Source organism: Larus michahellis, chromosome 2 (assembly GCF_964199755.1).
Source record: "Larus michahellis chromosome 2, bLarMic1.1, whole genome shotgun sequence".
NCBI lineage: Eukaryota > Metazoa > Chordata > Aves > Charadriiformes > Laridae > Larus > Larus michahellis.
The window spans coordinates 66830081-66845302 of record NC_133897.1 but is presented as its reverse complement, the minus strand read 5'-3'; the positions used below and the strand labels follow the sequence as shown (position 1 = coordinate 66845302).

The 15222-nt window shown below is 37.9% G+C and overlaps 1 protein-coding gene across 2 annotated transcripts in view; it reads right to left on the bottom strand.

Moving 5' to 3' along the window:
* Positions 1–15222, bottom strand: part of CTDP1 (CTD phosphatase subunit 1) — a 112874-nt gene that overhangs the window by 91314 nt on the left and 6338 nt on the right. For both annotated transcript variants that reach the window (XM_074575776.1, XM_074575775.1), the window contains exons 2-4: positions 5460–5543; positions 2248–2341; positions 580–708 (exon numbers count right to left, since the gene is read on the bottom strand). In XM_074575776.1, coding sequence (XP_074431877.1) covers positions 580–708; positions 2248–2341; positions 5460–5543 — 307 coding nt within the window. The remainder of the gene's footprint in view (positions 1–579; positions 709–2247; positions 2342–5459; positions 5544–15222) is intronic.

The following is a 15222-nucleotide window of genomic DNA, read 5'->3' as shown; positions in this document are numbered from 1 at the left end:
CCTCCTGTACAGTCACTGTAGACACATTCCAACATGCTTCTTGTTTTAAACTTTCGAAATTGGAAATATTACAAGCCAATAGTCCCTATCAGTTCAATGATGTTTCATGAAGGAGTTAAACACCCAAACTCCCCCTAAAAAAACAAAATTGAAGAAAAAAAAAATCACTAGACATATTCATGGAATGCCAGACGTAGTAACACACAGGAGTACCCAAAAAGGGTCTTCCAACAGCAATTCACTATATCTGCCTCAGACTTGGAGGGGAAAAAAAAGTATCATTACTGAGTACTCAGCTTGTGAATTGCAGAGGAAGGAAAGCAGAGATTAGAAATACCTACTTGAAACTTCTCACTGGGATGGAAAACATAACTGGAAGAAAGAAAATTTAGATGTCGAGAAATCAATTTAAATGTAGAGAAAAAGTTAATATATTTCAGAAGACACATTTCTCATTTTCTGCTATTCTTCAACTACAAATGTATTTAACCACAGAATGTTTTCTTAAAGGGCCATCATTTAAATATTAGAAATATTCCTGTTGTTACTTTGGCTTGAAAGTTAACACCAAATACTTACCTTATTAGACATTTGTTGGCAGTGCTGTTCTGTGGTATGGATCAATGTCTGGTCCAAATCTACCATCAGCACCAGTTTTCGATTTCGATGTAGTCGCTGTTGGTCTTCTCTTCCTAGCTGCTCAGCTTGCTGTGACAAGATATTCAAAACTAAGCTTAGCTTAGATGAAATAAATCAGGTTTATTGCCTTTTGTGTATTGTAAGCTTGAGAAGAAGTTCTGCTACAAACTAATTGCGTAAGAAATGATGCTCCAACATAACTATAGTGATGGCAGTTTTGTCAGCAATTTTTCTGCAGAAAAAAAAAATACGCCCAAAGTCTACTCTCAGATCTTTGTGGCACTAGTAACTCTTAAAAGTGATAAACTCAACACAACAATTTCCAAATTTAGGAAATAAATAATGACTGAATTAATTACAGCTAGGTGTCTTGAGAGGAAACACGAAGGACAAGTTCAGTAAGTCTGAAAACTGTCAGCTGTGTTCAGTGATTTTGTATCAATTAGGTACAACAGGGCTGATGATGCCTGTCTGAGTATTAAACGGAAGCTGCTAATGACACAAACAATTATAACTGTCAACCTGGGCTTAAGGAATATATGCCTTCAGACATAAATATTTAGATTATGTAGTTCTTTGTGGGCACAGGTATCAAAGACCTCATACTCCCGTAAATTTGAGTTGAAGTTTACTCCTCTTGTGCATAGTTACAAACTTTCGAAGTAGCATATTAAGCTCTGTATTCACTTTAACCACTTCTGATAGCAAGCTGCAGTGTTACCCACTAGACTGCTAAACTTAAAAAGCAAAGTTAAATGGAGCATTACGAAGAAGGATTCAAGTGCAAATTGCCCTTTGTAATGCTCCACTATGATGGGAATACTTCAAGTTGCTTATATCATCACATTTTTTCTCACTGGTGTACTCTGAAGAGTTACCAAAAAAAAAAAAAAAAGAAAAGAGCAATCAGCAATATAAAAAGGTAAAAAGATCGAGTTGGTAAGGAAGATAAATAGAATGTTTATCTTCAAAATAAACATGTTTTTTCCTCTAAAGAAACTGAGGGATGAACCAGCATATCTTGATAACTCAGCTGAATGGAATATTTGAAAAATAACGATATGGTTTAGTGACAGTTTTTGTCCGCATTAGGCTGATGGTTGGATTCGATCTGAAAAGGTCCCTTCCAACCTAGACAATTCTATGAATCTATGAAATAAGTTTAGCATACAGGTATGTTGCAAACAAACTAGCTTTACTGTATCTAGCGGGACCAATTTCAAGGTGAAGGGTGAAGCTAGGTTTCAAAGACATTGCAAGCTTTTAACACATTTCAGCTAGTGGAAACTAAGATTTCCACAAACTGCACATTCTTAGAGGCAAAAACATTGAAGTATTACGTTTTCATATTGCTGTCACAGAAGTGCCATCTTTTCAGTGCACAGCTCTAAAAACCCCACTATAAAACCTAATAACAATCAACTTGCATTAGAGTAAACACACAAATACCCATGGCTACTGATGTTCAACCCCAAATTCCTCTTTTCAAAGGGAAGCCAAACTTTCTGTATGAAGTATATACAACATTGAAGAAACTCCTATAATTAAGCTTCTCAACTGCAGAGCTACAGTGAAAGGTATGAATAAAGAAGCCATGGTGGTACTCACCTCAGAACTAACTTTCAGTTCTGGGACACTGTGAACCATAGACACAGTTGCCGTGGATAATGGCACATTCTGCTTTCCATTCTTGCTTCGTATCCTAATCACACAGGGAAAAGAAACATTAAAAAATGAGAAGAGTAATAGCTTAGTGAAGAGTTGAACATACTAAAATCTGTGGTATCAAACTAGTCACCACCAAAAAACTATAATTAAAAAGAGCTATTTTTACTAATACACTCTTTCAGATTCTTGTTAATGCAAGTTACTGAACAAAATGAATAAAGAATTCAATGCAGCACATCATAAAAAACTTGCAAAAAGAATCACTGTAATTAGGTATGCTTCCATATAATTATTTCATTAAAAATGACACTAAGATGAAACAGCCATCTACCTATTGAGTGGCATTAGAAAACAGTTATAAGCTAAGCATAACTACCAAATCATTCACATTTAAAACTATTCCTTTCCTTTTTTGGCAATCACTCAACATGCAATTACCTAGTTTTCTCCAAGCCAGGCTATGAAATAAATTTATGCAGGAGACACTTTTAAGCGAAAGTTACTCTTTACACATAGCAGAGTGACTTACATGTGACTGCTGCTTCACAAAAAGCATTCAAAAAATCCCCATACATGCTTTTCCCTTTGGCACAAACAGAATGAGGTCCTACACGTGTGTGCCTGTATTTATTTCATTTATGTGTATATTATACATATGCACAGTCTTACTCATGTACAGATCCGTATGATATATATGTGTATACAAATATTAATACATACAGAACACATATCATCCATATACATATATATATGTGTGCGTGTGTGCATATGTGAGAGAGTGCCTGTGTGCATACACACACAGGTATGAAATTCCTTGAATACTAAATAACCCCACATAGTGTCAGTATCACTAGCTTCCAGCTTACACAGATCAATTTGTTGGGAACTCCGATATCTAATTTTGAAGACATTATTTATGGTTCACCAACATTAAAAATACTACCATAAAATTTTGTCCTATGTGACACATGCACAACTTTTATTTCTCCCAAGTATCCGCCCTACCAAGGACAAAATCTGGTATCAGATCTACAGCCAGAGTTAAACTTCACTCACTTTTCACTTCATGACAAGCAAGTTCCTGGGGGAAAAAATGTTACTGAGGTGTGTTGTGGCAGAGACAGACAGATATGCTTTTACTGTATCATAGCGTCTGGAAACACTGATACTCAGAAACAAGACAGATTATTTCATTTGGTCCAACATTTACATGTGCATTTTAGCATCTTACATCCTTTGCTTCAGAGTTCAGAATACCTCTTACATGTAACACTGAATGGTATTTTAAATGAGTCTTTAAAAAACATGAACTGTTTTCAGACAACTTGTTGAATGAGCATAAGAATTGTTTAACAGAAAGGATGCACCACTAACACCCAACAAGCTGGCAGTGAACTGGCTGTACTAGTTTTTCTTCAGGCAAGAAAAACACTGATGCTTTTGAATTGCCTACTGATGCAGGCTCGGCAGACCTAGCACATTCTTCCAGATGTGTAAGCCATTTTGTATAAAATGAAGACATTATCTGAAGTAGAGGAGTATTAATTGAGAAAACTGAATTCACTGCATACCCTGAATTTATCTAGATTTTTAATTATATAATAGCGATATTTAGATGTGACTGTATTCAAACCTCAAATCAAGAATTTGTTCAGGGCAGGCAAAGCCCTATTCTTTATTATCCTAACTTTGTAAGATTTGCTGTTTTGCCAAGTAATACTTGTTTACAAAATATTAACAATCAACTTTTCATTAAAAGCTATATCCAACCATTAACTAGGGTACATGTTGCCTATGTAACATTTCAATATTCAGTCCACTTGTGCTGGTTTACAGGATAATGCTCACAAAATAATTCTTAATGATCTATGAATTAAAAAGAAACCAAAGTACCTCCTTCCAAATGAAATGAGCATGTAACATTCATTTCTAAAACCCAGGCTACTATACAGTCCATTCTGGATGACAGCTGTTGAATTAGTAATTTGATATGCATAAGAAACATTCTCTTTACCAACTGTACCAGTAATGGCACACAGCAAGAGAAATACAGTCATCTTTTGAATTTGCTTTCTTTTTGGCCTCAGGCTTAAATTTCTTCAGTTCCGTTGCAGAATATTTCACAAAAAATTGAAAACAGTTTTAAAGCACTGAGACAAGCTAGCTCCCATTCAGACACAGTACAAATGAAGCAAGGTCACATGAATGAGAGAGATATTAACTAACAGCTATTTACACCTGCACAGATAAAACTCTCGGGTTTATTAAGTCACTGTTGACACACCTTACAACTCTCAACCTCAGTTATGAGTACATAAAAACAAAGTAGGACACACTGTGATGAGAATTTATGTCTGCATGCATGCGCTTTACATTTTCTACCCAAGGCAGAAAGTCACCCTGCATTTATCTCCACAGAAAGAGAGCATGCACAGTTATTAAGTCATAAATTTGTAACATGAACTGTAACTCAAGTACCCACATGGCATCTTATTCACCCATATTCCTATTTATGAATCACTGTAATAGCTCAAAGGAAATGTAGTTCTAATCAATGTACCTGTGACTACAGTGACATATAAGGAGAAAGAGGGCACATATTTGAAGATTCCGGGGTGCCCTGTGTAAATAGCAAAAGTAAACTAAGACACTTTGCAACAGTGGCATACATCTTGCCTCTTTCCTCTTCACGTGCTGATTTTATCCACAAGGAACACTGATTCCTGCCTACAAGCAGCAATTTTTCAGTAAATATACTTTATTAAATAATTACACTATTAATAACGTGATCAGGAATGAATATATTTAGACCACTCAACTTTAAGCAACAATTTTATGAGCTAATCTCAATAGATTTATTTTTTTTAAAGGCAAATGAGAAAGAGTGCCTTATGCTGAAGTTAACTTGTAGAGGAAACTCCCTCTCAACTTTCCTTATAGTAGCACTCCGAGACGACCTGCTTATGTTAGGCAGTACGAATACTGTTCTCCCTCCCAACTAGTATCTACAACTTCACAGTTAGCCTTATAGGTATGATTCATAACTACCAAGACTCAGAACAGAGAAGCAAAGTAGTAAGTGAGAGAATGAAGAGCTTGGATCCCTAATCACAAGCAAGGAGAAGTTGGAAAAAAGAGCTGAGAATACTTACTGAGTCAAGTCCTGGCCACATTCTGCACACAAGCCTTTCATAACAACAGGATGGCTGCATCCTTCCAGTCTCACCAAGACACCCCTGAAAAAGATGTAGTCATTTCATTTATTGCAGGTTGATTTCAGACACTTAGATTAATGACTGCAGATTAAAAGAGGTCAAAGAATAACTTCTGGTTATGATTTTAGTGCCAGCCCCCAAAGATATATGCTTTTGACCCAACAGGGAAAGAAGACACCAACTATTCAAAGTATTCAATTTTGCACCTTCAAAATTCACTAAAACATATATTAATGTCAGTTTTTTACCTTAGTTTAGCAAAGAAGTTCAGTATATTAACAAAACAAGCACTGCTTGTCCAGAAACAATTTACACTTAGTTAGATACAACTCCCCATTAATATGTTACTGAGCTACACAGTAATGAAAATCAATATGGAAACTTTAGTTCTATACTGATTTAATCTTAGTTTATTATTCTCCTGTGTCATAGCAGAAACATATATTGCTTTAGTCTTTTCACAAAAGTATTTTACTTTCTGATCCTTAAGCCTTGGTTTGCCCATTTTAAAATAAAAAGATGTGAAAGGATATTTTATTCTGTCTTCCAAACAACAGCTAAAACAAACCAGAAATTAGAGCTTGAGATGCAGAGGTGTGACATTTACTATTCCAAGCTGCTTAGAAGACAAAGTCTGCTTTTCAGTTAAATGATCTAATTAAAGTACTCCTTCGTTCAAATTCAGTTCTCAAAATTCAATATCTTGAAAATACCAGCATTTATCTCAATTGCTTGAACAGTCTTTACAAAAGACTTCTCCCATTTTCTTCAACATAGTTGAAGGAGTTGATCTTTCATTTTGTAGGGTTTGTTTTTTATTTTTTTTTTTAATTAAAACATCTCTAATAAACAGGTATAGTTCAGCTACTACCAAATTTCCTCAACTCTGTGACCATGAGCTACAGCATCTCTCTAATATTTTAGGAAAAATAAAAAAATCAAGCAGAAAAACACCGCAAATCCAAGCTCTTTCATAAGTTTGTTGTAGTTTTCTCTTTTTGGCTTCAAAAATGCATTGCAATAAGCAGCATCAGGAGAAAAATTGTTTTGCATGCTCAAATCTCTTACTCATGTAATTGACTATTAAGCATTTATGAATTTCAAAAGGAATTCCACTTTCCAAGTGATGCCTACAACTGCTTATTTCCAGTGTGTCACTCATTTCTCAATGACCAGAAGCCTGATGACACTGCAGTTGATGCCCATGCTGAGGATTTTTTCATCCTTGAGAGTAAGAACTAGATTCAGGTCAGGTTTATTTAAAGAAAAGTCTTCACAAGCTATCATACTACCAGTACTCCCGTTTACAAAAGTGCAGATCTTGCCCCTTCTCACTGGCAGTCATCACCTGCTTGGAAATTACACTTCTGTGTAAGCATTTTAGATGTCTTTTTTAAAACACTGTATGTATTTCACAAAACACAAGTAATAAATAGTCATGCTTGGTTTAGTACAAGAACTGCATGAGACAAGCTATTTTTGTGGCCCTTCACTACTGGCAATTCATTGTTTGATTATTTAGTTTTCCTCTCATGCCCCTGTGTCTGCATTATTTCATTGGACTCTTCTTCTCCTCCCCCAACCCTTTGACAATGTGCCTGTCTTGCTGTCTTTTACCTTGATTCATCATTAAGTTCCTTCTTTTTAGGCTATCAACTCAGACTAAGGACCATGTTAGAATTGCTGGTTTAACCTGTGTTCAGTGTATGAACCTGAAATTACCCAGACACCTAAAAAGGCCAAAAAACACCCTGCAATATGAGCTACAGAAATGTGTACAAGAGTTTACAATGACTGAGTTTTTACCCCAGTTTAATTGGTTTTCAATAGTTCATGAAAAAAGTCTTTTTTTTTTTTTAATGCCATCTTAGAAGCCAAAAATATCTTCAGGCATTCTCTACTTTGCATCCAAAGTAACATCACACTCCAGGAATGCAACAGGAGAGGCTGGTATACTCCTGGGCTGAGGCAAGATTCAAATTAGGGCATGCAAGAGTTTCTCCATTCATGTATAGGTATGCATCATCTTGTCCTTTTGATTTTAGCAAAGGAGAGATTCTTACGAGAAAGTTAACAGTTCTAAATTATTCATCGATATTGTTCTTAAACAGCACCTCTATACCTTGTCACATACCAAACAGCACTGCTAAACATCAGTTGTGCCCCTGCACATTTAAATGTGACCAGAACGTCTATTTAATGATGCTTGCTGGAGATAAGAGGTACATGATACCAAGCCCTCTGTTATACCATTCTCTGCGATGACGTTTAACCCAAAAGGACAGAGGAAGGACTCCAGAGCACCAGCGAACTTCTGAGCACCACACAACCAAGCTGGTCAAGTTTCGAGTACAACTGTGAGAATCTTAAGCAGACTTCTCCCAGGGGAAAGAACCCAAACAAACCACTTAATGCTGCAGAAAGAAGGCCTGAACCTTACCAAGGCTTAAGTGTACTTAAATATTTTACTCATTTAAATTTAGCAGATATGCTTTAATTACGAGAAGGGAATATACTGTGGAAGAACAAGCATTTAACTCAAGTAAAACAACTTTTGTGAATTTCAGAACTGGAAGTAATCCTTTTACTGGGATTTTAAAAATTTAATAGCCAAGATCCAAGAAAATTATCAGACGAGCAAGCTGAATCACAGTGCGCATGACTATCTTTAAATGGCTGCATATACCAAATAAGGGTTCAGGTTTCTGCTTGTTCTCTTCTCTGGGTCATGAGTGAAATCTGCTTAAAGAACAGAGCCACTCCCTATTCCATTTCCAGAGAGAAAAATAAATCCCACCCCATCCAGTCTGAAGAATTGCAATAAGTTCTACTGCTGGCAGCATTAACAGCATCTTCCTCTTTCTACCCAGACTTCTCCAGCATGCACTCGGTGATAAGCAGAGCTCATCGGCTACTTCAACAATAACATTCCCAGGAAGACTGACACAAAAGATGCAAAAACCTTTCCCAGTTTTCCAAACTATCACATCTGCGCAAGTGAGCCAGGTGCTAGGGAAGCCGTTGGGCTGTGAAAGGCACATTTTCTGTGAGTGGCTGTGGATGGGGTAGATCATTCCAATACCCACCCTGATAGCCAAAGGACTGCAACAGGACAGCAAACTGCACACACAGTTTCTTTTAAGTGACAAAACACAATGGGATTTAAGCAAAACTTGAACAAGTAAATAATAAACTCACTCTAGGATCTCAGTCACGTTCTTTCCAGATGTGCTTGTAAATAAGAAACAGAGATACTAGGTGTGCCATTATAGCAAAATTTTATTTTTGTTGTAACGATCATGGATAGGGACAGACATTTTACTAATGGCCTTAGGATGCTGATGACCATAAGCCTGTCACTGTTCAACCAGCACTTCCACATTTTGCCTGTTTCTAAAACAAGTCTTTTAACAATATCTGCTTTCAATCAGCAGCATGGGAAAGAAAAAAAAAATAGGAAAGCTTTCATGAAATCCAATACGAGCATTTTGCTTTTATTAACAGAGGAAGTCAATGCCTTTGCTAATTCTAAGGCCTAGTCGTTAGTGCTGACTCCAAACATAAGTTTTTATCAAGCTCAACCATGACTGTGGTTCCCGGTAGGTTAGTTACAGCAGGAAAGCCAGCATACAAAGTCCTTGCATCCATGCTACAAATTTGCTACTCCTCAGCTGCAGCAAGCAGTTAACTGGATCACTGAAGAGAGCTGACTACAAACATAAAGCAATCCCCTAAAGGTTTTATTATGTTTTAAATCTGTTTTTCCAGAATGATCTAACACTTCCAGCAGTGAATACGGATGACAGCAAGTGCAGGAGCTACAGGAAGACTGGCAAGAACTTCTTGAGCTAGGTTATCATGGAGTAGAGCACTTACCTGCAGGTGGGGGGCTCAGCCAGCTGCAGCACACGAGTACAATGGCCATGACATAGCTTTACTGGAGAAAACTACAGAGAGCTGTACCTAAGGGTACTCAGCCTAACGTGATAGCAGATAGGTTATCTTAGTTATTCAGTACTAATCTAACATGCCCATATATTAGCTGTGGGAAAATAACAGAAGATTGGTGAGGACTGTAAACGTGCTCCAGTGACTTGCAGCTAGGGTGTTGAAAAAACACATATATCACACTAATCGCTGTTTGGCCTTCTATGTTGGACAAGTAAACATCTGTGTGTAGATAACATAGACCTGTGATAAGACTCAGATACACCCTATTGAATATGCTTGAGATTCCTGGTCTGCTGTAGGAAAGACCAAGGCACAGTGTAAACTACACCTGCACGAATCCCCCATATATAGGCAAACCCAGCAGGGTCAGTGATCCTCTAGCATGGACTAAGCTCATCTGTGCCTGTGTCCCTGCTTGCGTGCTTCTGCTCGAGTGCTACTTCAGGGATCCCCCGGTTGGCGAGGTAACAAAAATAAATTTACTCTTTGCATTCATCCATGGTTTTGTCGTTGTTCCTGCATCCTGCCTGGGCTGGCTCACACATTAGCCATGGACTTCTACTACAGCTTGGCTCCGCTTCCAGAGGCAACTGCTCTAATGGCTTGCTGCCAAAGAAAGGTAATGCCTTACTTTCTTTTTTCCCCACCCTCACGTTTCCTCTGAAAGCCTACCCCCTCCTTTGGCACTTCCAGAAAGGACTATTTCAGTACCTTGGGCCAGGAGATCACTGGCTTTCCTCTGATCACTTTGGGATAAAGAAAGATATCAAATACCACAAGAGTCACATAATCCAAGTTGTCACTGTGATCACTTAAACCCGCTGTCCTCAATCTGATGCCATATGCCCTTGCAATTAGCATTAGAAGATGTAAAACTGTACTAATGCAGCAAAATGAGGCTCCAGTGTACAGGTAAACAAAAGCCCCCCCCCCAGTTCTGCAGCATGCTCAAGAGGGTGTTATTGCCAAATTGTCAAGGGGTAAAAATAACAAATGAACACGTCTCAGATCAGTAATTGTTAATATCAACTATTATTGAATCAACTAACCTACCTAGAACAAATAGGAGTACAAAATCTTTTAGCTGTCATAAAACTAGCAGGGCAGACAGATGAAGGCTGATTCAACTTTAAAGCCTGCTTCTACAGTTTAATTTACTCAAATTTGTGAAACACTGACATTTTTGTTAGCTTATACCAGAACAACATTTTGTGGTATGTGGCTGCAGGATTTAGAGCCACTACAAAGAGCCCTCAAGCCCAATGTACATGAAACCACAGCCTCTATTACATATGACTGCAGTTGCATAGCAAGGATTTTTCAAAGCCTTAATCACCTTGAAATCACCACGAAAGAGTAATTCCTTAGATATTTAACCACTGGATGTATTTATTTATTTAACCCTCATCAATATCTGTGAAGAAGCAGAGAGTACTTGAATAATTGATTAAAAATACCAAGGATGACAAGTACACACAGTTCTTGCTGCTATAGGCAACCCATGGCCTACAGCCTCTTCCAGACATTGCAAGAAACTTGTCTCATCTGTCCTCTACAGAAGTCACTTGACTTACACTCAAGGACAAGCAAGCAGAGAAGGTTGTATATCAAATGTGTGAGCCCCAGAGACTTCACACAACCAAGACAGCCATTTTGATAAAAATAAATAAAAAACCCACACCCTATCCTAGCATGACGCCGACATTAGAGTACAGACACATTTGTAATTACAACAGCTATATAATAACAACTGCTGCGAGCAGCAGCTCATAGAAAGCGTAGTTCACACTTCAAGGCATCATCTCAATACTTCAAAGCTAATGCAGAAAAAATTAGTATTGAGATTTTTTTTTCTTCCTATTAAACACAAACTATTCACAATTATGAGTTAAAATGTGTGCGAACTTAAAAACATTTTAGAACAGAAAAGCTGAAAAGTATTTTTTCTTCTACTTTTGAGGCAAGATATCTGTTCAGGTGCAGATACGGTCAACAGCACTACGTAGGTCATGAATGCCAAGAGAAACTTCAGCCCAAAGTTTCTGGAATTTATTTATAAACCAAAAGACACCTTAAGCATGAATTAAGTCTACTTCTTTTGCATGATTTGCAAGCCTTTCAGTACCATTTCCATTGATTTCTGGAAAAGATTTTGGCATTACAAGGAAGGAGGTAATCCTCCCCACCTTCCATGCACAAACACATATGGGCAACTTTTACATGTTTTGAAGAGCCACTCTTAAATATTAAGTGTACAATAAAAAGGTACAAAACCCCCAAAACATTTTGCAGTGCCCTTTACATAAATCTAGTAAATCTTTCAACGATTATTTTTAACAAAAATTTGATGATTTGGGAGAATTCAAAAGTATATTTTTTTAAAAAAGGTAACAGTAAGAATACCGTTCTCCATACTTTTACATAAATACCCCTCAAAATAATAAGGCTCATACATAATGAATTCAAAAGTACAGAGTTAAGAGCTCATGTTTTTCTAACTTGTTTCATCAGTATTAAGTAGTACTTCTAACAATAACAGAAGAAAATACACTGACATGTCTCAGTCATTCCCCGAAGCTGCAAAGAGTTCTACAGTCCATCCCCCCACCATCACTGTCAACTATTGACATTTCTGCTTTATACATTTGTATTTCTATTGCCACCTCTCTCCAACTGCAGCCTTGGCAGTCACATAGCACTTACCAAATACTTACAGCACAACTCCAGTTGAGTGTTGAGGAACTGCATCTAACAGCACAGGGCCAGAAAGACTGCAAAATTACTTTTGTGTTCACACACAGGTTACATATTCTTAACTGAACAGATGACTATCACTTGAAGCAGTAAAATCAAAGTGAATGCATGCTCTTTGACTCCTTGACTACACTTAACACCAGAACTTCACACCAACTATAGAAATATTATTGGAAAAGCCCCACGGGACTTCAAATTGCTGACAGCATCTCTAAGAGATATCTGTAAATTTTACACACAAACATCAAGGCAATAGTCTAATTAAAGCCAGTTACAGTTAAAGTCAGTTACAGCTGGAAACATAACACATACTACAGCCAGCTTCCTTCTACCGCATAGCACATCTTAGATAAGTAAGAACTATGCAGGGTATAAAAGATGTCCTGAAATAGTTAAAACATAGTAGCTTTAAGAACACATCCAAGTTTAAAAACGGTGAACCATACCTGTAGTTTTAATATGAATACCCATGATTTTCACTGTTACGCTAAAGAAGGTGTTTCATTTTTTACAATTTCCCCTCCTCTAGCATTTCATGAGTATACTGCCATCAGCACCTGCTTGTATAAGAATCACAGGGTAAAAGCAATAAGTGACACAGGTTCACAAAAAAAGCTGGCAAGGGAAGAACGAGGCATGGTACAGCTCCTAAGGAAGCCTACTTGCAGATTTCAAAGGAAGCATTTTTACAAAGCTTACGTTATCCCAGGATACGTTTTTTAAAACCACTAACTGTGGCTTTCTAGCACATGCTCTTCAAGATAAGTTCATTGGTTCAGGAACATCCATCTGACTGCAGGATCAAAACTCCAAATCCATTGCCCATACATATATATATATGCATATATATGATGATCACTGCCAACCTAATAAGCATTTATCCAAAAAGTTGAAGTGGCAGTACGGTGACTGTATATCCTAATGGACAGAACTGCAGCTTTAGATTAATTATTGTTTTCTCAAATGACACTTTAACATTCACATCAGTTACAAAAGAATGATAGTCACAGCTGAACTGCTGCAAAGCCAGCTGACAACAGTCTTGGACTAATCCCGTCTGTGATCCCTTTTTGTTCTTTTCAGATGTATAACTTCTCAAATCCTCCTCCTCTCCTCCAGGAAAAGGCACATAATTTCGCCTTACCTCAGACCGATTTACCACTGCATTCCTCCTATCCCCAGCTAAGTTAACCTGTGATTATCTGAACAGATTTGGTTTGCCTTCTGCACCTGCAGGCCCATATCTAGAGAAACAGCTGCTGAGGAACACCAAAAGAGCATGGACACCAAAAGAGAGAAAGATGACTGAGAAAAAGACAGTTGACACGCATACAGCTGGCAGGTGCGTGTGTTTTGTTTCTTCCTGTGCGTAAGAAGCCTGGGAGGATCCTGTGACCTCTCCCCCTCTGCCTTGGAAAGCGGCATCTATTAACAGAAAACATTACACCTTCTCCAAACATTTCATCACCTTCTTCATTAGAACAAGACACTTAAGCAATCATGGTCCCTTTGTCTGTCACTTCCAAACAATTAATAAAATGGGAAGAGGCTTACAGCAGGATGCAGAATCCTCAAGCCTAACAGCTTCCTCCCCTCCTTTCCCTTTTTAGATACTGTGACAAACTTTTACCTTGACACTCTCTTCTGCATATGTTTTCCTTTGGGACTTGCTGTTAAGCCAAATGAACACACTTATGGAGGAAAATTTAATAACTCTTAACACCCTTAACAGCAATTATGAACAAGACCGTCACAAGTTTTGCAGCAGCTTTCAAACCAAGGAGCAGCAGTCCCACATTTGGCAACAGCCACGTGACATCGCATGCTGTGGGGACACCTAAGAGCATCACGTGAGCCCAGAATAACCCAACACACACTCTGAAAGCAGAGCCCAACAGTTGAGAAGGCTTCTCAGCATATAAAAGGGAAGTAGTATAAATAACTGTAAAGTTACTTGGAAAGTTAATTAAGTTCCCTTCTTGTTTAGCGATGCCTTCCTCAGCTAGAGCTGCTCACCCACCCTCCCCTCCTGCGAATTGGGATTCACACAGTTCACTCCACTAAGCTTGGATAGAGACCTTTTGCCTTACACACCAGCCAAACGCTGCAAAGTTTTAGATGGAATTTTTAAACGAGGAAGCACTACAATGCAAACAAATGGGCATTATTCGGTTCTACTCTAAATGTCCAAATCACTGCCTTATTCTATAGTTTTTCTCAAAACGTTTGTAGAAAAGCAGTTTATTTTATTTTTTTAAAGATTATTAGTGAAATAGTGGCCTGGCAATACCCCAGCCTTTCCTTAAAAAAGGACATACCATAAAAAAAATGGATGTGTTTGTAAGAAGTAATCTACATGGTACACCACCACCTCATACACAGAAACATACAAAGTGAAAAAGCCCATCTGGATCTAGATGGTTCTGATGAATGATATCTTGTATGAATTATCCAGCATCAGCCCAGTTACCCTAAATCGAAATAATTTCAGTCCCACCAGACGGCTGAAGAAAAATTCCCTTCCCATTGCACTGGAAAGAGCACGAAACCTTTGTTCTTTGTTTCAAAAATAGATTTTTATATTGGGCTTTTTTTTCCTTCTTTTTCAATAGGACTAGTGTTTCAGAAAACATCAGAAAAGATAGCGTGCTCTCACAAACGTCCTATGTACTCCACTCCAGCTAATTCCTTTTCATCAACAGGCTAGTCTGAGGCAAAAAGTAGTTTCCACTGACTGAAAACAATGTTTCATCCTTCTAGACAAGCAGCACTTCATCAGAAGTAGAGATACAGACTCTGAAGGAAAATACACAGTTGTTGAGCACTGTTGTAACACGCTACAAAATACGGTGAGAAATTCTCACCCAGGTTTCAAAGCACACATTACATATGGTGGCACTTCCTCGTCCACATCAAAACAGGGGGAACCCTTCCATCTTCCAAAGCCTTTTTAAGACCAGTCTCTCCTGTTAGTGACAGTATCCATCCTTCCCCT